This window comes from Rhinolophus ferrumequinum, chromosome 7 (genome assembly GCF_004115265.2).
Source record: "Rhinolophus ferrumequinum isolate MPI-CBG mRhiFer1 chromosome 7, mRhiFer1_v1.p, whole genome shotgun sequence".
Classification (NCBI taxonomy): Eukaryota; Metazoa; Chordata; class Mammalia; order Chiroptera; family Rhinolophidae; genus Rhinolophus; species Rhinolophus ferrumequinum.
Window position 1 is genome coordinate 76786687 of NC_046290.1, and position 20838 is coordinate 76807524.

Here is a 20838-nt window from a genome sequence, read left to right on the forward strand (position 1 = left end):
TGTGTGTGTGTGTACGCACTTATATAAGAAGTCCATGTTCTTGGCAGAAAAATTAGGAAATACAGCTTAGCAAAAAGAATTCCACTCATTCTTTCATTTAATAAATTTTACCGAGTGTCTAATTTATGTCATGAAACCATTACAAATCATACTTTCAAATGCTATTTAAAAGCACGAGAAAAATGCAAATGAAAAATTGCAGGATACAAACTACATAGAAAGTATGTGAAAAAATTAGTATAAAACAAATAAATCATACATATACACACATGAGACAGAGAGAGAGAGAGAGAGAGAGAGAGAGAGAGAGAGAGAGAGAGAGAGAGAGAGAGAGAAATGTAAGTAGTAGTTATTATTTCTGGGTGGTGAGATATTAAGGATGATTTTTATGTTCTTCTCCTTGTCTGTTTTCCTTATTTTTCTCTAATGAACATATATTACTTTAATACTTGGAAAAATGTTACTTTAAAAATTAAATATCCCTACATATTATGCTAAGGGCACTTGCATTATCGGACATATGATTTGAAGGTAAAATGAAATCCATCAAAATAGTAAGGCATAGGGAATATGAGGACATTTTTATTATTTCATTTACTCAAAAACAATGCTCCAAATTAATCCATGGTCAGGAACATGGTAACGTGGTCCGGAAGGGGTGTTTGTGTCTGTTGTGGAGCACTACATAGTTACCCATATTAATTAGTATATATTTAACAAATGATGAACAGTTAACGTGGACCTTTACTTCTTGCCACTATATCTACATAGCAGAGAGATTCAGGAGACATTTTCAAGGAAAACAAATTCCCTAAAGCATAGGTGGGAAATTCTGATACTTTCTTCTGTCCTTTTGTTCAGGCTATCCTTTAAGTTGCCTCTTTTTTTAAAAATGTTTTATTATGAAAAATTGCAAATGTACTAAAAATATGTACATTTGAGTGCTCAAAAATGTGGTAATGAAAGTGCCCTTAGCATAATATGTAGACATATTTAATTTTTAAAGTAACATTTCTCTGAGTATTAAAACAATATATGTTCATTAGAGAAAAATAAGGAAAAAAGGCAGGGAGAAGAAAATAAAAATCATGTTCCCATCACTCAGCTTCAACTATTATCAACATTTTAAAGGATGTTCTTTCCAATTCCTTATCTTGCATTAGTAGGAAACAATAATATTTATGAACAGGAAAACTCTGTAGAAAACTTTCTAAAAATTAAACAAAAAAGAAATGTTTTTTGAAAAATCTCACTGCATAGAACTGCACTAAGAGTTGAAGACCTCCCCAAGATTTGAATCTGAGGCTGCTGATGCAATTACCAACTTTCTCATTCATTTTGCCCTTCCTCTCCAATAGCTATTTGAATGCATTATTATGCTTGGAAAATGCAAGAACTGAAAGAAAGAAAGCAGTAAACTAGGAATCGTGAAGCTATAGGACAAAACGGGGAAAAAAGGGAGCACTCACCCAGGGAAGTGTGGCCAAGAAGACAGCCCAGAGCCAAGCTGGCACCAGGCTGGGCGGGCCACTCTCCTTTACAGACATAATGGCAGCAAGAGCTAGTGGAGCACTACCAAACTGTCACCTGGTGGTACGTACCAAAACTGTTGTCACTGCTCGTGGGCCAGGAAGCAATCCTATCCCTCAGCTTCTTCTTTTTACAGGAGTTGTCTGACTTCTCAAAAAGGCCTACTTCCTCTTTCCTAATTTCTCGAACCAGCTGCATGCGACACCTTGTAAAATCCTGAAAGGAAATCTTCCCATTTTCATCTGCGCCCAGTTGGTTCATGATCTCAGCCACAGACTCTTCCATATTCAATTGACGACAAACCATCAACAAGTCATTTCTACAGAAGGGGTTGAACAGAAGAAAACTTGTTAGGAGAGACATTTGAGTTAGAGAAAGTGGTTAATTAAACAAAAAAATTATTTCTTGACTATGTCCACACATTGGAAACCTATTTCTAACTTTCTCATTGCTCCTAGAAAAGTGGTCAGTCTATAAAAGGATCTGTTTCATCTGAGATATTCTAGACAAGAACTTTATTATTATTTGAAAGAATGAGGGAACTTTTAATCCTTTGTTCTCTTTTTTCTTCCTGTCTCCACACCCTTCCCTCCTTTTCTTTCTTTTGAAATTGATGAAGCACCGGCAGAGTGTAGCTCTGTCATCTCACTGTCAGATAAAGTTTCAGAACATAGAAAAGACATTGTTTTTACTGTTGGCAGAGTTTAAAATCTAGTCAAGTTGTAAAAGAACGACAAAGATTTTTAACAACCTCAGTTTTCAGCTTTCTGGACCACTCAGCTAATTTTAGCGCCTTTTTAAAATGTTATTTAATCGCGATTTTCATGACTCAGTACTCACCGACGTCTGTTCTTTCCTGATTTTCTTTGAATATTTTCCATGTTCAGCAATATCAGTAAGCCCTAAGACTTAGAACAGGGATCAAATCCCAAATGTCTTGCAAGACTGGGACATAATGTAAATGTGTGAAGTGGGTGGATCTAAGACAAGAGGAATTGACGAAGTCTGTGGCCGGACTAAAGAAGCATATCCAGCCTAGGTTCTCAAATTAAAAAAATAAAAATAAAATAAAAAAGGAACAACAAGGACAACAACACTACCCTGGCCAAGAACATATCTGGAGAACATCATTTGACCCCTGACATATAAGTCTTGGTTTTTTTTTTTTCTTTAATCTCTCTATAAACTACTTGGGGAAATATTTTGTTCCTATTGCTCCAACTGTAAGTCTCAGTAAAGTTCAAAGTATTATGAATTTAAGAGCTGGAAGAGGTATGAGAAACTAGTCCATGGTCACTAACAAAGTTAATTAGCGCTCCTGTCTCAACACACCACTGAAGTCCAATCATCTTGAGAACATGACCAATTTGATGTTTGCTGATACCTGAAACTTAACCAGGCAAAGTAAGACCAATTCCTCTCTTCCAGTCGCCCTTTACAAATGCCTTCTCTTTTCTGCTACTATGATTTCCCCCAGTTCCTTATGCTCACAGAATTTGGACATTTTTAATACCGTCTCGTTCACTCTATTTTAACCCCGGCCCCCCCAACCCTGGTCTCCAGTGTCCAATTCATCATCAAATTTCTGTTGGTCCTATCCATGAAATGCTTTTACGTTTCCTCTTTAGTGTGTTTTTCAATACACATAAAACTCTCCAAGACCTTCTCAATATATACCAGGCCTGTGACACTAGGTTCTTTAGCTGATCGCCCTGCTTCCATGTGTCATGCCATTTTCATGTTTCATAAAGAATTTTTACACATAGCTAGATGTTTTATTTCTCTTGAGTGTATGTCTGTATAGATATGTATATTACATATGTGGCTATGGTATGTGTATATATTTTTTATTTGTGACGTAGATGAATAGATGGGTGAATAAATAAACATACACTGGAAGTGGATATGATAGATGAAATTATTAGACCTAATTTTTCATTCCCCTGCAGTAGTGTTATACATCCATACCTTGTCTTGACCTGAGGCCAAAGACACTCATGGTAAAAGTGTCCTTCTCATCCCTTAACTTCAGGCTTGACATCTAACTTGCTCTGGCTCCTGGGATGTTAGCAGATATGTGTTGGGCTTACCCCTTCCATTTTTGCCATTATTATGGGAAGCACAAACCATGCTAGCTATTAACCCACTAGCCTGGGCCCCGCAATGAGCTACCTCAGCCAACTTGTAGACCTGTAGCCTAAGAAGAGCCACTCCAAGTGACCCTAAGATGTGTAATCAGGAATAAATTATTATTGTTTATGCCAATGAAATTCTGTGCTTGTTCCCCTGCAACAGCTAACTGATACACTGGAATAATTTTTTTTAATGCATTCATATGTGTATCCTTTTTGCCTTTCCCTGCACATACCCTGTCTGATATTCAGCTGGTTCCACCTAAGACTTACAGATGATTAGGATTGCTAAAACAGGAATGCAAACAGAAAGAAAGAATCGATGTTCAGATTCTACATTCTAAAATAAGAACTTCCTTTTTATATTTTTAGATAACAATCGTAAAAATTAGGCTTGGTAGGAGATATCGAAGTTATCTAAATTCCAGAAGTTCACATAAAAAGATGCCAACACTAATGTTTCCCGAATGGTAAAAATATAGTGTTTACATTCTTATTTTTGCCTATCTGTATTTTGTAACTTTCTACAACATAATATACTACTTTCAAAAAGTGCTATGTCATTTTTTAGGTTTTGAAAATGAGGATAATCGTAGCACCTATCTTATCTCATAGGGTTCTTCTCAGGCTACATGACATAATGCATGTAAAGCACTTAACCCAGTTTCTGGCACACATTAAGGACTCAATAAATAGTAGCCATTATGATTAGTTTATAATTATTGATCATAGATCTTTCACAATGCCATAGTTTCGTGATTAAATCTTTAGTAAATAGTGCGAACTGCTCGGGGGGAAAGAATGTTTATTGAACTGAACTGACTACCTCACTAAATGGAACAATCTGTCTGCAGCGGCGGTCCTTCCTCCGTGCTGGTACGAACATGGGGCACCCTGGTGACAAGCCCAACTCTGCCCAGATTTGTGCAGTCCCATTCTACAAAAAGCAGTTGAAATAAAGGATTTGTGCTCTAGAAATGCCAACTCAGAGGAGACTGTGGAACGATGCATTTTTTTTTAAAAGTATAAGCCATCGAGAGGCTGATATAAAAGGTCAAAAACAAAATACATTGCACTCTACTAAGTAAAGTCTGTTTAAATCAATCTTTAAATAGCAGTGCTAGTTTCTGAAAACTAAGTGAAAGTTAAATTCTTTCAGCAATAACAACTAACAAACTTGCAGGGGAAGTACTATTATCTCCATCTTACAGATAAAGATATGAAGGCTACAAGAGTCACAGAGCAGCTCCAAGTAACTACATCAAATCAGTGTGATTCCAAAGCTCTTACCCTTTCCATTCTACCCTCTACCACCTCGCATGTCAACAATACCTAAATTTTGGCCTGTGAGCACAAGTTAGGACAGCCTAATATGACCAGCTTCATTATCAAGGGTCATTAGCTAACAATACTTTTATATTAAACCAGAAAGACTACATACATGTGTTATCTTCTATGTTAAATACACATGACAGAGTAAGTTATATTTTGTTATCAACATGATGAGACGACAAAGTTACAAGAGAGAAAAAAACTTCCAAAAGGTCTGCTTTATATATCAAGAGCTAAGTCTAGAGAAGTTGGATCACAGAGTTTTATTATAAGCCACTGTGCCAGGTTGTTTAAAATGGCTCTCAATGGATTAGACTCCCCCGTGACCATACCATTTGCAATGTGCCTTTCCTGTTCCTCCCGTCAACAGGTATAGGCTGCTTCCCTGCCCTTGAATCTGGGCTGGCCTTGCGACTTCCTTTGACCAATGGAATGTGGCAGAAATAACATTCTAGGATTTCTGAACACACACCTTAAGATGACTTGTAGCTTCCACTTTCAGCTCAAACTCTTCCAACTCCATGCTGTCCTTGTAGCCCAGGCCCATAAGAGGTCTCTTTCTTCCGATGGCATTTAGCATCTGCATCCTTCATTCACTGACTACGTACAGGTTTGTGACAACTTGTGGATTATGTACTGAACTTTTATTTCTCTCTCTCTTTTTAAGTTATTTTCATACACTCAAATCTTATTTTCCCAACTTGACCCCAAACTCCTGCAAACCGGTGTGCGCCATACATCAGTCTCCCTTAGGATCTGTGCAGCACCCAGCCCACTGCCCTGTACACTGCACAGCTCCAACACATTTGTTTTGATGGATTGATTCAGAAACTCTCAGAAGTTCAAAATGATCACTCTTTTGAAGCCAGTCCCCACTTTGATATTTTCCCACATATATCTCTCTTTTTTTTTCCCCACAGAAGATACCACATGGATGCTCTGTATGTACGAATGACCAATGGACACCATAAAAACAGCAACCCTGCAGCCTTATAGCGACAGAGCAGCATGGCAGGTCCTCGGTCCTAGACCAGGAGCATTTCTCAGAGGAAGAGATACTAAGCTGTAGTTGTCCAAAACTAAGATACTATAATGGAGAACTATTTCAGTAGCAATAGCATCATCACATAAGGCACCTGCCTTAAAAAAAAAAAACCCAAATTTTTTGTATATTGTTTCAGAAAATACATTCATTCATTGTAGAAAATGTAGATAAGCAAAAGAAAAGAAATACAAATTACATGCAATCCCGTTATCCAGCAATAACCACAGTGAACAATTTGGTTAATTTCATAAAATTTTGGTGAACAAATTTTTTTCCTCTAAGTTTGCTCTAAATAGATAAATTTCCTCTAAATATTTTCTTTTCATCATTATTATAACTTCTCTAAAATGTTATAAAATGTTCTCTTATTATATATATGTTTTGTATCTTCAGAAGATATCACCCTGAGGCAAGAAAGGAATAGATTCAAGTTCATCGGAGAGGAACTGGCCAAGTCAGGTGATATTAGTTCTGTAGAGAATACTAATCACCAGGCAGAAAAATTAAAATATGACTGAATATCGATGACTCTAGCTCAAAAATGCATGGCTTAACAATGCATAGCTATTACTTTCTGTATATAACAGCCTTTTGTCTCTTGGAGATTCTTCTTCCTTTAACTTATAAAGAAATTGAGTAGGAAGATGACTGGATAAAGAAGATGTGGTATATATACACAATGGAATACTACTTTGCCATAAGAGAAGAGGAAATACTGCCATTTGCGACATCATGGATGGATCTTGAGATTATTATGCTAATCGAAATAAGTAGACAGAATAAGTCAAGAACCATATGATTTCACTCATGTGTGGGAAATAAAACGGAAAGCAACAAAGAAACAAGACAAACAAATAAAGAAACAAAAACTCATAGACACAGAGAATAGTGTATAGGTTACCAGAGGGTAACAGGGGGAGGAGGGATGGTAGAAGATGGTCAATTATATGGTGATGGAAGGAGAACTGACTGGGTGGTGAGCACACAATGTGTATATAGATGATGTATTACAGAATTGTACACTTGAAACCTATGTAATTTTACTAACCATTGTCACCCCAATAAATTTAACTAAAAAGAAAAAAAAGAAGTGAAAATTCAATGAAGCTATGTATCATTCAGGGAAATTCACAGCCTAACATCAGGAATATCTAGGCTGAGAATTTCCCTGAATGAAAAATAACTTCATGGGAAAGATGGGATTAGGTCTCTCAGGCTCAGAGGCAGAGAAAAACATTATTCTTCCCCATAATGATAATAAATCCCAAACTCAATTGGAATGAGGTCTGTGCAAAATTAATCATTACTTTAAGTAAGAGATTAGATGCTTCTACCCACAATTCTCAACTAACAGACACCTCTGGAACTGGTAGTTATGCTAGAAACAGTTGCTTATGAAACTCAAAAAAGGTCTAAAAGTTCATTTTACCCCTCACTGTTCAATTTCAATCATACAAAAATATAATTTAGGAGAGACTAATTTCAGTTCTATAAGTATTGAAAATGTGAAAAATTGATTAGTGGACATTTGGTCCTGTCCAAAACGTCCATGAAGACATTTGCTCTATGCCAAAAGGCTTCTGAAGTATAAGAAGAACATCAGAACCATGGACAAGTTATTACCGGTTCTTGGTGGTCACACTCAAATATGGCTGCCAACCTCATGACGATACTGACAGAATCAAACCCCCACCACTAAAACTATTCACAAACACAGTGAATAGAAAACCAATAATCAGGTCAATGAATAGTTGAGAGCAATTGCTCATTGACTTCAGAGTAATCCTGCTGAACTTCATAATGAGGAAGAACAAGAATCAACATGAAATCCAAGATTCCTCATGAATTATAAGAAAAATAATTGCCATACAATTCGAAAAAGTTTCAGTGTTTGTATACTGTAATGAATCATGGACCTGATGTCTCCATGGACGTTTTGGGAAAGGAGCAAATATCAAGGGCCCTTCAGCGTGGGCCAAATGCCTCTGTGGACATTTTGGACAGGACCAAATGGCAAAGATATATTTCCTTCCTTCTCTTCAGCACTCAACACAAACTGCTGCCTTTTCCTGAAACTTTTTCCTTCACCCTGTGTGATAGTCCTATTTTCTGGTTTCCCCCCAATTCTATATGATTACTCCCTCAGAATTCTTGTCTTTAAATATTCACGTAACCCAAGGCCTTGTCTTTTGTTCTGTTTTTTCACTTTATAGACTTTCTATAGTGATTAATCTAAATTTACGGCCTATCTATCACTATGCATAGTTGACTCCCAAATTTCCATCTCCAGTTAAGTAGCAACCCATTTTCTACTGAATAGCTATGCTTCAGTGTTATATACATTTATCTTAAACTCAAAATCCTATATTGAATTCATCATCTTGTATGGCTTCTCAAGTTTACTCCTCCTATCGACATAAATTACACCACCCCGTCATCCAAGCCAGAAATACAGAAATTATGCGTTTCTTTCTCATTTGTGCCCCCAACACAGTCACCAAGAATTAGAGACTTTATTGACTAAATAGCTCTCATACCCTTCCCATCATGGTCATCCTTACCACTCTCATCATTTTTCATTTGTTTTTTTTTGTAATGGTTTTTTTTAACTGGGTCTCCCTCTTTCCAACTGGCAGCCAAAAATGGACTTTTCCCTCTTAATTGTTTTTATTTGTTCACCCGGAGACTTTCAGCGATAGACAATGCCCATCAGAATAAGTCTTGGGCCTATATCTCTAGCCTCATCCTCCTGCTGAAGTAAGCAACCTGCCTTCTAGCCTCACTGAATTTCTTTTAGTTTCTGTAAGAGGCATTGTTGTCCTACATGCTTATACTTTGAACATGTTTGTCCCTCTGCTTAGAACATCCTTCCTTTCTCTTTCACGAACTCCAGCCTATGCTTCATAATTCACTTGAACAGCATCTCCTTCAGAAACCTTTCCTAAATATTTCAGGTTACCCTCAGTCTAATTTGATGCCACTTCTTTATTTACTGAGGCACCTGTGCTTGCTTTAATCACTTACACCACTCTACAATATTTTTTGATTAATTTTCTGTCTCTCTTACTAGACCAGAGGTTGATAACTACAGCCTACAGCCAAATCCATACCATTGCCTATTTTGGTAAAGTTTATTAGAGTTTGGTAAAGTTTATCAAGTTTATTAGAACACAGGTACACCTATTTGTCTGTGCATTGTCCATGGCTACTTTCTCACTACAACAGCTGAGTCAAATAGTTGTGACAGAGACTGTGAGGTATGATGAAAAAAATACGGTGAATGTTTAAATTAAATTAAAAGACACATTGCAATTAATCCCCATCAAAATGCTCCCTCTCGCTTCAAACACACTTTTCCCATCGTTCTTGACACTTTCTGAAGCAGTTCTGGGAGTCTTCTTTTGTGAGTATCTGTAGTTGTGCTGTCGTAGCTGCCTTGATGTCCTGAATCAATTCAAAACGTTTTCCTTTCATGGTCATTTTGATTTGGGGGAAGAGCCAGAAGTCACATGGTGCCAGATCCAGTGAATAAGGTGGATGAGGACACACTGTAATGTTTTTATTTGACAGAAATTGCCAGGCCAGAGTTGTCATGACGAAGGATGAAGTAAAGACTCTCACAAAAGAGGATTTCCCGAACTGCTTCAGAAAGTGGCAAGAACGATGGGATAAGTGTGTTCAAAGCGAGGGGGGAGTATTTTGAGGGGGGCTAATGGCAATGTGTCTTTTACTGTAATAAAATTTTTTTAAATTTAAACATCCACCATATCTTTTGATCACACCTCGAATATGGCCCTTTATAGAAAAAAACTGCAAACTCCTGTACTAGACCATAATTTTTTAGAACACAGGGCTCATTCTTGGTTCATTTTTGAATCCCTAACACCTGACACCTAATAGGTTATAAATAAATCAACAAGTGGGTAAGTAAAATGTTAGATTTGAGGTAAAAGAGGGGGGTAGCGAGCTTAAATAATGAGAACCTTTAATCCCATTTCTCTTTTGTTTCTTGCATATCTCAATTTACAATCACAAATTAAAATAAGTTGATGTCATTGGGTTTTTAAATATCTTCTAGTATATACGCTGGGCTCCTACCCTTCCAGCCAGTAATTTAAACTTTCTGTGCTAGTGGTACTCAGCTCTGGCAGTACATTATAATCATTGGGGTGATTGAAATATATTGATGTTCACGCCCATGACCAATAAACTAAACCAGGATGGGGAGGAGGGGGCAGCATCAGTATTTGTTGAAAGGTTTCCTAAGTGACTCAGGGTAGAACTTCGGTTCTACACCAACCGTCCTAAGGAATCAGGGCTTTGCGGCAACTCAAAAATCTCAGAGATCAAAGCCAACCAACCAAACACTAAACTGTGATAAGTTGTGTATTTGAAAGATGAAAATAGATATTTAAAAAAAATTATCTGCAGAAGTGGAAACAAAAAGGATTCCACTAGAATTTAAGCTCTAGGAACATGGAAATTTTGTCTGTTTTGTTCAATGTATTCCCAGCACGAAGAATAATACCTGGCATATAATGGGTGATCAGTAAATACGTGATGAATGCATACGTAACTTTGTTCATTTGATTCACCAGAAGCCCCTGATTTAAAATATTCTAGTTAACTGAAATTTTATACATGAAGGAGGCAAAATGGCAAATGTCGTCTTCAGTTAATCAACAGATAACTTTCTTTAGGGGGTGTAAACATTACATTCTACAATTTAAAATGGTGTTTGGGTTAAAAAGGTAAAGCAAAGAGACGCTGCTATGGATAAATGCACCCCAACCCCTTTAAAAATTCAATCTTTATTTTTAAAAAGGTTAGCTTGTAGTCTATAAACATATGGGATAAAAACATGAAAAGCCATGAAAAAGAAAATTAACTGGTGATACTGCCTAAACAAACAAACAAACAAAATGCCATACCAAATGCATACTAAGGAATTAACTGAAATCATCTTGGACCCTCCCAAGGGTCCAAAACCCAAAAGTATGGTTTTAGCACACTTACCAGGTCAACTAAAGTAATAAACATTTAAGACTGGCTCAAAGTTGAGCCTATGCGCGTGCTCTCTCTTTCTCTCTCTCTCTCTCTCTCTCTCTCTCTCTCTCTCTTTCTCTCTCTTTCTCTCCCCCTTTCTCATAAAATAATGAAGCTTTTGGCCTAATGTTTATATCTGAAAATTGCTTTTGATTGACTTGTAAAAAAATACAGGAAAACGGAAAAGACAAAACAAAAGTCAAAATTGAAAGAAAGACTTTAAATCATCTATTTTATATTACAAGATTCTTTTTGAAATTTCAGACTTAATGGAATATTGAGATATAATCTTTGGCAAAACCAGAATTTCCAGTTACCAACTTCCTCAGTAGTGTCTATGTGGAAACCTATTTTAACTCTTGTGAATTAATATTTATAGTTTTGAATTGCACTGTTCGATATGGTAGCCAACAGCCACATATGGCCATTTAACTTCACATTTAAATTAAAATTCAATACAATTGAAAATTCTTTTCCTCAGCTGCATTAGCTGAATAGCTACATTTTGAATGCTCGATAGCCACATGTGGCTCGTGACTACCCCACTGGAGAGCACAGATAAAGAACATTTCCATCATCACAGAAAAATTTTTAAAATAGAGTACGATATCCTCAAAAAGGATAAATAATATAGAGTACAATATCCTCAAAAAGCTTCGGGTAATAGAATCAGTCAAGCAAGGAAATTGTTACAAACGTCAGTTATTACTTCCAGGTAATAAAGGAATTACAAAACTGGAGGAATTTCCCCCTGAATATAGAAAAGCCATTGTGTCATAAATCTGTTAGTTTCTTTTGTAGCTGATTTTCTAATTTTGGGTTCATTCCTTTTCATAGGACACACAAAAATGCCTATTTTTTGATTAGGGAAATCTGATCAGATTCAAATTCATGTCCAATACACTACCAACTGATGAAAAAATTTTGGTTGAAAGATTTATCAGACCTTAGGGGGCAGGTGGAGGGATGTGTATATTTCCTAAAAGAAGCACTAGCTTTGTCTTCTTAGATTTGAGTTACTGTAATATTAATTCTTTTGGATGTTTGGCCTGAACTTCCTGAGAGTTCACTGAAATAATGAATAGCCGAGATCTGTCACTGACATGATGTTTTCCCCTTCCCCAGGTGAAATGTCAAGAGTGACTAAAAGCCAACATTCAAAAATAAAGCATTTGCAAACAAGTAAAGTATTGCTTTTACATATTCTTAAAAAGCTCTTTTATTTTATAATTATTTTACTTGTGACTGTTTCCTAATATTCTTACTCTTCATTCTTTTGGCAATCTCTCAATTCGGCTTTAAATCAGTAAATTAACATTCTGTATTAAGCAAGATTCAGCCAATCTTGACAATGATTTGTAAAAAAAACTTCTCAAAAGAAGGCTCTGCCTTTCCTGGGGGAAAAACACTCATTCAAAAAACCTATGTTTCAGGGGCTGTGTTAGGTGCTTTAAAAATATTATTTTGGTGCGGCCGGTTAGCTCGGTAGGTTAGAGCGCGGTGCTCTTAACAACAAGGTTGCCAGTTGGATTCCCACATGGGCCACTGTGAGCTGTGCCTGCCACAACTAGATTGAAACAGCTACTTGACTTGGAGCTGATGGGTCCCGGAAAAACACACTTAAATAAATAAAAGTTTAAAATATATATATTATTTCATTTAATCCTCATAATAACTTTAAGATATATTATCTGTTTTATAGGGTCTCTCAGTTCCTTTTAAGAGGGAACTTGTCCCAAGGTCCTGGCACCATGCTTGGTCTATAGCAGGTACTTAAATAGGTTTGTGGATGAATGAATGCACAAAGGTCACCTCTTTTGTAATCTCAGTGACAGACATAGAGCCTTGCAGTGAGCATCAAGCAAATCCTTACTAATTAAATATACTAGCAGTAATGTCACTATGACTAATGGGTAAGTGGTTCTTAATACACAAATGTCCCTCCAAAAACCCCACTAAGGCTAAATAATTGACCCCAGATCCAAAAACTATTTAAGGCAGTCACATCTGAAAGATATAGAAAGAGAAGAGACTTGGAAAAGGCTAATAGATACAAATTTGGCAGCAATAAAAGAATTTGGGAAGTGTGCCACTTTTTAAAAACTTATTTCTAAGTGTATTTTAACAATACGTTGAGAATAATTATCCTTTCAGATCATTTTATGTCATATTTTATGGGAAAATTACAGCATACACATAACACCATTATTATTAAAGACACCCAAATTTTTACATCAAGGCAAAAAGATTTACATTGCAACATGTATTTAACATCTAAAAGACTCACAACCTGCTGTGATAAACTTGTAATTATATTTATTTTTTCCATTGTAGAAGAGGAGTAGCTAAAGGTGGTAATAGAAGATAAAGCAAAATTTTTCATCAAGCGCTCTTCAGTTGAATAACCAAAGCTAATACATTTTTTATGCTAGGCTCCAAATGTGCACTTGACCCTTGGCCCTTAGCCAACAGAGCCCTAAGGCCCAGCCACCCTGGAGGCTTCCCACCTACCCCCATCCTTTTCAATCTTCTGTCCCTTGGCCTTATTCTCTCTCTCCTTTAACACTCCTCTCAGTTCTTCTTGCTTCACAAGTCATTTAGATTTGTATGCCTGACCTCCTAACCTCCATCCACTCTGTTCAAAATAGGAAATGTTCTCAATGTTTACTCTGGCTCCTTGGGTCTTCTTTTGGCTCGGACAGAAACCCAAACCTCTCTCTGAGGCTGACACCATGACACCTGCAAATTTCCCTGAATTTTATTGTTTTTATAGTCTCCACCAGCATTTAAAAATATTCAGCACACAGCGAATTGTATCTAACTGCAAAGCCATTGTGTTAAAATTCTCCTAAACATCTTCCAAAGTACTTTAGTTTTAGAACATGGCACTAAAGGAAAAATAATATGGGAGAAAATGCTATTTACACTTTTCTTTGAAAGGTAAGAAAATGCAATGTGCTCTTCACAAATAATTTTCTCTCTTATCCACTCATTCTCTCAAATTCTAATTAAAATATCATAACATGAGAAGCAGATGTTCTCATAACACAGAAATGAGAAGGGAAAGATTTAATTTCAGTATATGCAGCAGCCCGAGGCCAGAAATTTTGTCATTGTCTCATTTCCTCAAGTATTACATGGAGATCTCATACCTGTCATACTATGAAAAGAAGTCAGGGCAACGATATTTAGAGCAATGCATCTACCTTGTAATATTTATTACATTTATATATATAACAAGCTGGAGAGTCACCAAAGTTTGGGGAATTTTCTAGATTATTTTAGAAAGCCTAATCTGTGATAGATATTTTGTAGAAAAAAATAAAATGAGTTTTCAGAAAAAAAAAAAAAGATTTTAAAAGGACATAGGAAAAATGCAAGCTCAGTTAGATTTAACTTTGTCAAATTGGTAGAAAAGTTTCTGAACACTTATTTCCAATACTTGTACTTACCTTGTTGCAGGCAGGTAAGAAAAGCACTGGTCTGTGGGCCAGTCTTTGAGTAGCACTGTTGTAGATACTATGAATGTGGCTACAGCAATTCCTTACTCCATAGATTAGAGACCAGCGTGGGACAAATGGTACCAAACAGCATGAACACTAGTATCCTTGGTAGCTCACTGTCTCTGTTTACCTTACCTGCACATTTCATGCTAAGGAAAGTCAGTATATACCCTGCTTCCCCGAAAATAAGACCTAGCTGGACAATCAGCTCAAATGCTTCTTTTGGAGCAAAAATTAATATAAGACCCAGTAGTATATATTATATTATATTATATTATATTATATTATATTATATTATATTATATTATATTATATTTTATATAAGACCGGATCTTATAGTAAAATAAGACCGGTCTTACATTAATTTTTGCTCCAAAAGATGCATTCGAGCTAACTGTCTGGCTAGGTCTTATTTTGGGGGAAACACGGTACTGCGATAACATTTAAGTCTATGTACAATATTAGTGAACGCTGTATTGGAGAAATAACCCACAGAAATGCCATCATAGTTTTCCAGTTACAACTATATTTAGATTAAAATAAAGTTAAAGTTAAATCCTTGAAAGAAAATCCTTCAACTAACCACAGTATCATATATTTTAAGTGAGCCCTGTGAGCTCGGTACTCTATCTAATTGAACAAAAAGGGCTCTTAACATTTTAGAAGTGTGGAATATAAACGAAAGCCCAGATTATAAAGTAGTAAGCACAGGGAAGGAGATCTATAGAAAAATCAAAGGGAATTAACTCTCTCTGGTTTGTGCCTGGACCTGTCGTGTTATGATAGTGACTTAGGGAGAGGGGGTAAAGTTCCAACAGGAGTCATAAAAAAGCTGTTTGGATAAGAAGGAGGAGAGGAAATGAAGGTGAGGGACAAGAGGACGGAAGGAAACAGCAGAGGGAGAGAGAGTGCTGCAGGCTTCAGAGGGAGAGCTGGCAGGGAGCCAGGCCCTGCAGGGACAGTGTGATGTCTGCTTAGCAGAGAGAGGGGCTCAGTGGTGAAGTGGTAACTATATGACACCACCAACACTTAGCTTTAAAGGTCAAAACTCCAGTTTATTTCTTTATATGAGGATGGGAAGACTCCTTCCTATGTTGATTTTCAAATCAGGGAAAATAAACGAACCTCTCTAATGGCTCCATAGTGCCAAAAGCCAGGGCTCTGAAACATCAGCACTTCCCTTAATCCCCTTGTCTAGGAGGAAACACATATAGAAATAAGTCTATTTCCTATTGAGACTATAGGAGATGCTCTCGAATGTTTGGAAAAGAAAGTAGTGTCCCGGAGTGTTGGAAAATGAGTCCTGACCACAGACAGAAAGTCACCAATTGTAGCACAAGTGAGCCCCAGAGGCTGTGGACTCTGGCCAAGTTCAGAAAAATACACCCTTCAGTGACAAAGGCCAGGTCTAGGATTTAAAAGCACATGCCACTCTCAAACTCTACTGGTGGGAATATAATTTGTATACAATCTCCTGCAGTTTGGCAGTATTTGTCAAAAAAAAAATGCACAAACCATATGACCCAGCAATTCCATTTCTAGAAATGCATCCTACAGACATGCTGATGTATGCAAAATGATGAATATAAGGAGTTACTCCATGTAGCACTGTTCGTATTAGCAAAAGATTGGAAACCATCTAAATCTCCACCAGTGGGGGTCTGATAAATAAATTATGGTTCATCCAGGCAATATAGAGAATAACAAACAGCCTTAAAAAAAAAAAAGGAGGCAGCTCTATTATAATGGTGGCATAGTTTCCAAAATAAGTCAAGTTAAACACGGCAGGTGCAGATCACTGTATGTATTATATGACCATCTGTAGAATGGTCATAGAAGAAGTAGAAGAAATAGAATATGTGTCCCTGTGCACTTGACATACACAGATTATCTCTGGAAGGATACCTAAAGAACTCTTAGACTGCCTCTGGAGAAGGGACTGTATCTGGATGACAGGAATGGGACAGAAACTTACTCTGACATCTATCTTTTTTGCCACATTGTGAATTTTGATTCATGTGAACCTATGAGGCATTTTTAAAAAGCTACATACCGGTCTACAGTGGCAGTCAGAATCCTGGTATCTAAAGAGCAGTGTTAGAGAAAAATGAGCCAAGGAGCTTAGCTTTGGCATCCAGTGCACTGCCAAGAGGAAAACCAGCTGCCTCCTTACAGCATATCAGCTTACAGGTTATTCCAGTTATTATCCCATCAAGTTTTTTAGTAACTTGCAATTCACACTTGGCCTTGACAACAGTTCACTTCAATTGTCCAAAACTCGATAGTTAATCTTCCCTAGGTGACATATGTAATATGGATGTCAGTATGTAAGTTATTCAAACAGGATTTAATTACTTGGTAGTTGGAGAGAATTTGAATTCTTTTCACTCTCCAAACTTTGTAAAGATAAAAAAAAAAAAAAAAAAAAGTACTCAAAATCTACCAGGCAAGGTGATTTGGGGAAAAAAAGTCATACAAAATATGTTGTGGTTTTTGCAAAACCAAAAATTTATAAATAATATCTCAAGTATTTAGCCTATGTCTACATGATTTTTTTTTTTTAACATAATGAAATCGCCATTAATGAACACCGAAGTTGGCAGTATAGGCAAGGGCTGTGGGGGATCAAAGAAAGGGAAAATCACCGTAGGATTCTCTGTGAATGGCATCATTTTCCCCCATATGATTCAGAAAATCAAGATGCTCTTCATGGTTCATCCTTCTTTTAAATAATTATGTCTCAAAAGCTAGACAATTTAAGGACTAATTACTCCAAACCCATATATAAACTAAAAGTTCACAGGTTCACCTTAGAAATTACAAACAGGAAACGCATTTACACTTGTTAAAAGCCTTACCTCTTGTCTGTCCTATCTAATGTGTAATTTGTTCATCCTGAAAAAATTATGATGAAGTTTAACACAAACAGTACTTTCTAAGTTAATTACAGACACATCTTCTTCCCTGCAATTTACATCTTACGCTGTTTTATTCCCTTCCAGCTGAAGGAAAGGAGTTGCTACCTTAAGATTGTCTTGCATGTGGATATCTGATTTTAATTTAAAAAAATCAAGGCAGTCACAAATTCATTTATACCATAGAACAATAATTCTAGCCCCATTGGAGAATTTTCTAAAATTACCTAAATCAGACACATTCTGTTGGGACATAATAAACTGTTGCCTAAGGTGAATGTAATGTAAATTCTCCTCAAGCTGAAACTCTGTCGTGGTCCTCTGTCCTCTCCTCTGAACCAGCAATAAAAATAATTCTCTACAATCTCATTTGTAGTCTACATCTGTACCCACCAGTGAAAGCATAATTAAACCACATTTTTTTTCCAGGCCAGTCTAAGTATAGCTGACTATCCATTCAGAATAATATTTGAAAAATAATCTTCGCTCATAGAAAAGCAAATAAGAAATAAATGAAGAAGTAAAGATTACTGAAGTCTGAGGCCGTGCATCTTACATAGAGCTCTGAGCGTCGCTGCTATCCTACCAGCAGGTTCAAGCAGAAGGCCCGCACGCAGGGAATCTTAGTCAGGTTTGCATGGATCCACGAGAAGAACTTCCAAAGACGGGAGTCAGTGCCATCATTAGGTCTGCCTTCAAAGTTCCAGACCTTGAGCCTTACCCCTCTGGTTAAGACGGGGAAAAGAGCCAGCATGTCTTGACAACATACGAGGTCTGACAATTAAGTTCGCAAACTTGCTGCAACGATGTTGCTAACCTTTTTTGATATCAGAGGGATTATTCATTATGAATTTGTACCAACTGAACAAACAGTTAACCAAGTTTACTATTTGGAAGTGCTGAAAAGGCTGTGTGAAAAAGTTAGACGACTTGAACTTTTTGCCAACAATTCATGGCTCTTGCATCACGACAATGCACCAGCTCACCTGGCACTGTCTGTGGGGGAGTTTTTAGTCAGTAAACAAATAGCAGTATTGGAACACCCTCCCTACTCGCCTGATCTGGCCCCCAATGACTTCTTTCTTTACCTGAAGATAAAGGAAATATTGAAAGGAAGACATTTTGATGACAGGACATGAAGGGTAATACGATGACAGCTCTGATGGCCATTCCAGAAAAAGAGTTCCAAAATTGCTTTGAAGAGTGGACTAGCCGCTGGCATCGGTGCATAGCTTCCCAAGGGGAGTACTTCGAAGGTGACCATAGTGATATTCAGCAATGGGGTACGTAGCACTTTTTCTAGGATGAGTTCACGAACTTAAATGTCAGACCTCGTACACCCGGGGGTGCCAAAAAAATGTATACACATGACTTGTATTCATCTTTTGTTATTGGTATATATTGAGTACTACAATTTTAATAGATTTTCCTTTCTTAAAATGTGTATACATATTTTTGGCACCCTCTATAATGTGCATGGCACAGTGTTAGAAGTTTTATAGCTATTGCTGGTCTTATTTAATGCTTAGAACAATGCTGGAAAGTATTATTATTGCCAGAAAATTACTAATCCAGAACCAAAAAGTGGTAGAATTAGAAATTTTAACTCAGATATGTCTGGCTCTTAAAAATCTATGTTCATTCCACTGTAATAAAATAAGCAATAGGACTTAAATATCAATCATAGCCGAATAGGTGAGTAAATACCATTTACCCACTTAGTGAAAACAGATGCAGCCTCTAAATATAAGTATGGTGATCCTGGGCAACATAAGAAATGCTTATAATAAACTGTTCAAGAGAAAAAGGCAGAATACAAAATTGTATCTATGGTGAATAAGTTAATGTAATTATTATTTATTGAGCACATACTTTGTGCTTAACACTTGACATAATCCTCATGATAAACATGCAAAGAGGATATTATTATCCTCTTTTTGAAGTTAAGGAGACTAAGGATCATGAAGGTTGAGTAACTTGTTCGCTATAAAGCAGCTGAGCTGAGATGTAGTCCAAAATCTACCTGATCTTAAAGGAGCCGCAAGAAGTGTTAAAAAAAAACCCCCCCGATACATTTAAGGGAAAGCTGGATAGTAAGTGATTATGGCAGTGGGCAAAGTGGAAAGCATTCTTTCGACTCAGAGATAGGTTGAAATCCTACCTTTGCTATTTTCTAGATATGTGACTCTTTTTCTGAACCTCTCTCAGTCTCTATAGCCCCCTATGCAAAAACTGGGGCCATTTTTTTATTCAGGATAATGTCTGAAAACATGGTGAGCCCAATGCTTTCCCATCAGCAAGGTCCACATATTTGATACAGCCCGCATCATTTGCTCAGCGAAGCATTGCCTGCAGGCTAAAGAACTGAAGAGCTGCAATCTCTGCTTTCATCTGGTCAAACCCCCTCAGTTTATAGATCACCGAATTAGTGGCTAGTGTGGCAGAGTTAGGGCTAGAGCTTAGGTCTCCAAACTCCCAGAGCAGTGCTCTTTCCAGCTCAAGAGGCCTGCTGAGGAGAGGGGAACAGCGGAAAAGCAAATGGAGATATATTAATCCAAACTCCTCATATAAACCCAGCAAACTGTCTAGCCCATCTGAAAGACATATGCCCTGAACAGACAAACACTCACTCCCAGCACTTCAGTTATGAGGGAGTCACTGGTTTCTTAAAGTAGAAGTTGTACACAGCAAAGTAGTCTAAGACAGAGGAAGAACTTCTGGGGCAACAAAAATAAATTTAATACGTGTAGTTTCGCCTGACTGTATCCCAATTTCTCTGAATTCCACCTTTGTCATACACACTATAGTATTTTCCACGTTTATTCTATTTTCAAAAGAAAAAAACAAGGGAGGGGAAGAGTGTTCTGGGATCAAATACTCGATCCTTCTTTTAGATATACAAAATGTACTGTCATTAACGCCACACATTTTAGAAGAAACCTGGTTGGTTCTTCTTAACCTAGGTGTCCCCCTAGGTTAACCAGACGGTGGAATCCTCCCCACCAGCCACTGAATGTGAGACAAATGCGTTATAACATACACAAGCCTGTGGTCCCCAGACCTGCAGCATCAGCATCACCTGGGAACCGGTTAGAAATTGTGACTGCTCAGGCCCTAACACAGACCTATGGAATTAGAAGCTCTTCGGGTGTTTTACCAAGTCCTCTAGGGGATGCCAATGAGAGGTCAAGTTTGAAGGCCCCTAATTTCGGCAAACTGTGAAGGTTGTTCTATGAGGTTGGTGCAAAAGCAATTGCGGTTTAAAAGATTAAAAGCAATTGCAAAAACCGCAATTTATTTTGCACAAACCTAACATCACGAATATTGGTTGTTTG

The 20838-nt window shown here is 37.1% G+C and overlaps 1 protein-coding gene across 2 annotated transcripts in view; it reads right to left on the minus strand.

Annotated features, from left to right (window-relative positions):
- Window positions 1–20838, minus strand: part of MCC (MCC regulator of WNT signaling pathway) — a 383535-nt gene that overhangs the window by 314560 nt on the left and 48137 nt on the right. For both annotated transcript variants that reach the window (XM_033110748.1, XM_033110747.1), the window contains exon 2: window positions 1602–1849. In XM_033110748.1, the coding sequence (XP_032966639.1) occupies window positions 1602–1849 (248 nt within the window). The remainder of the gene's footprint in view (window positions 1–1601; window positions 1850–20838) is intronic.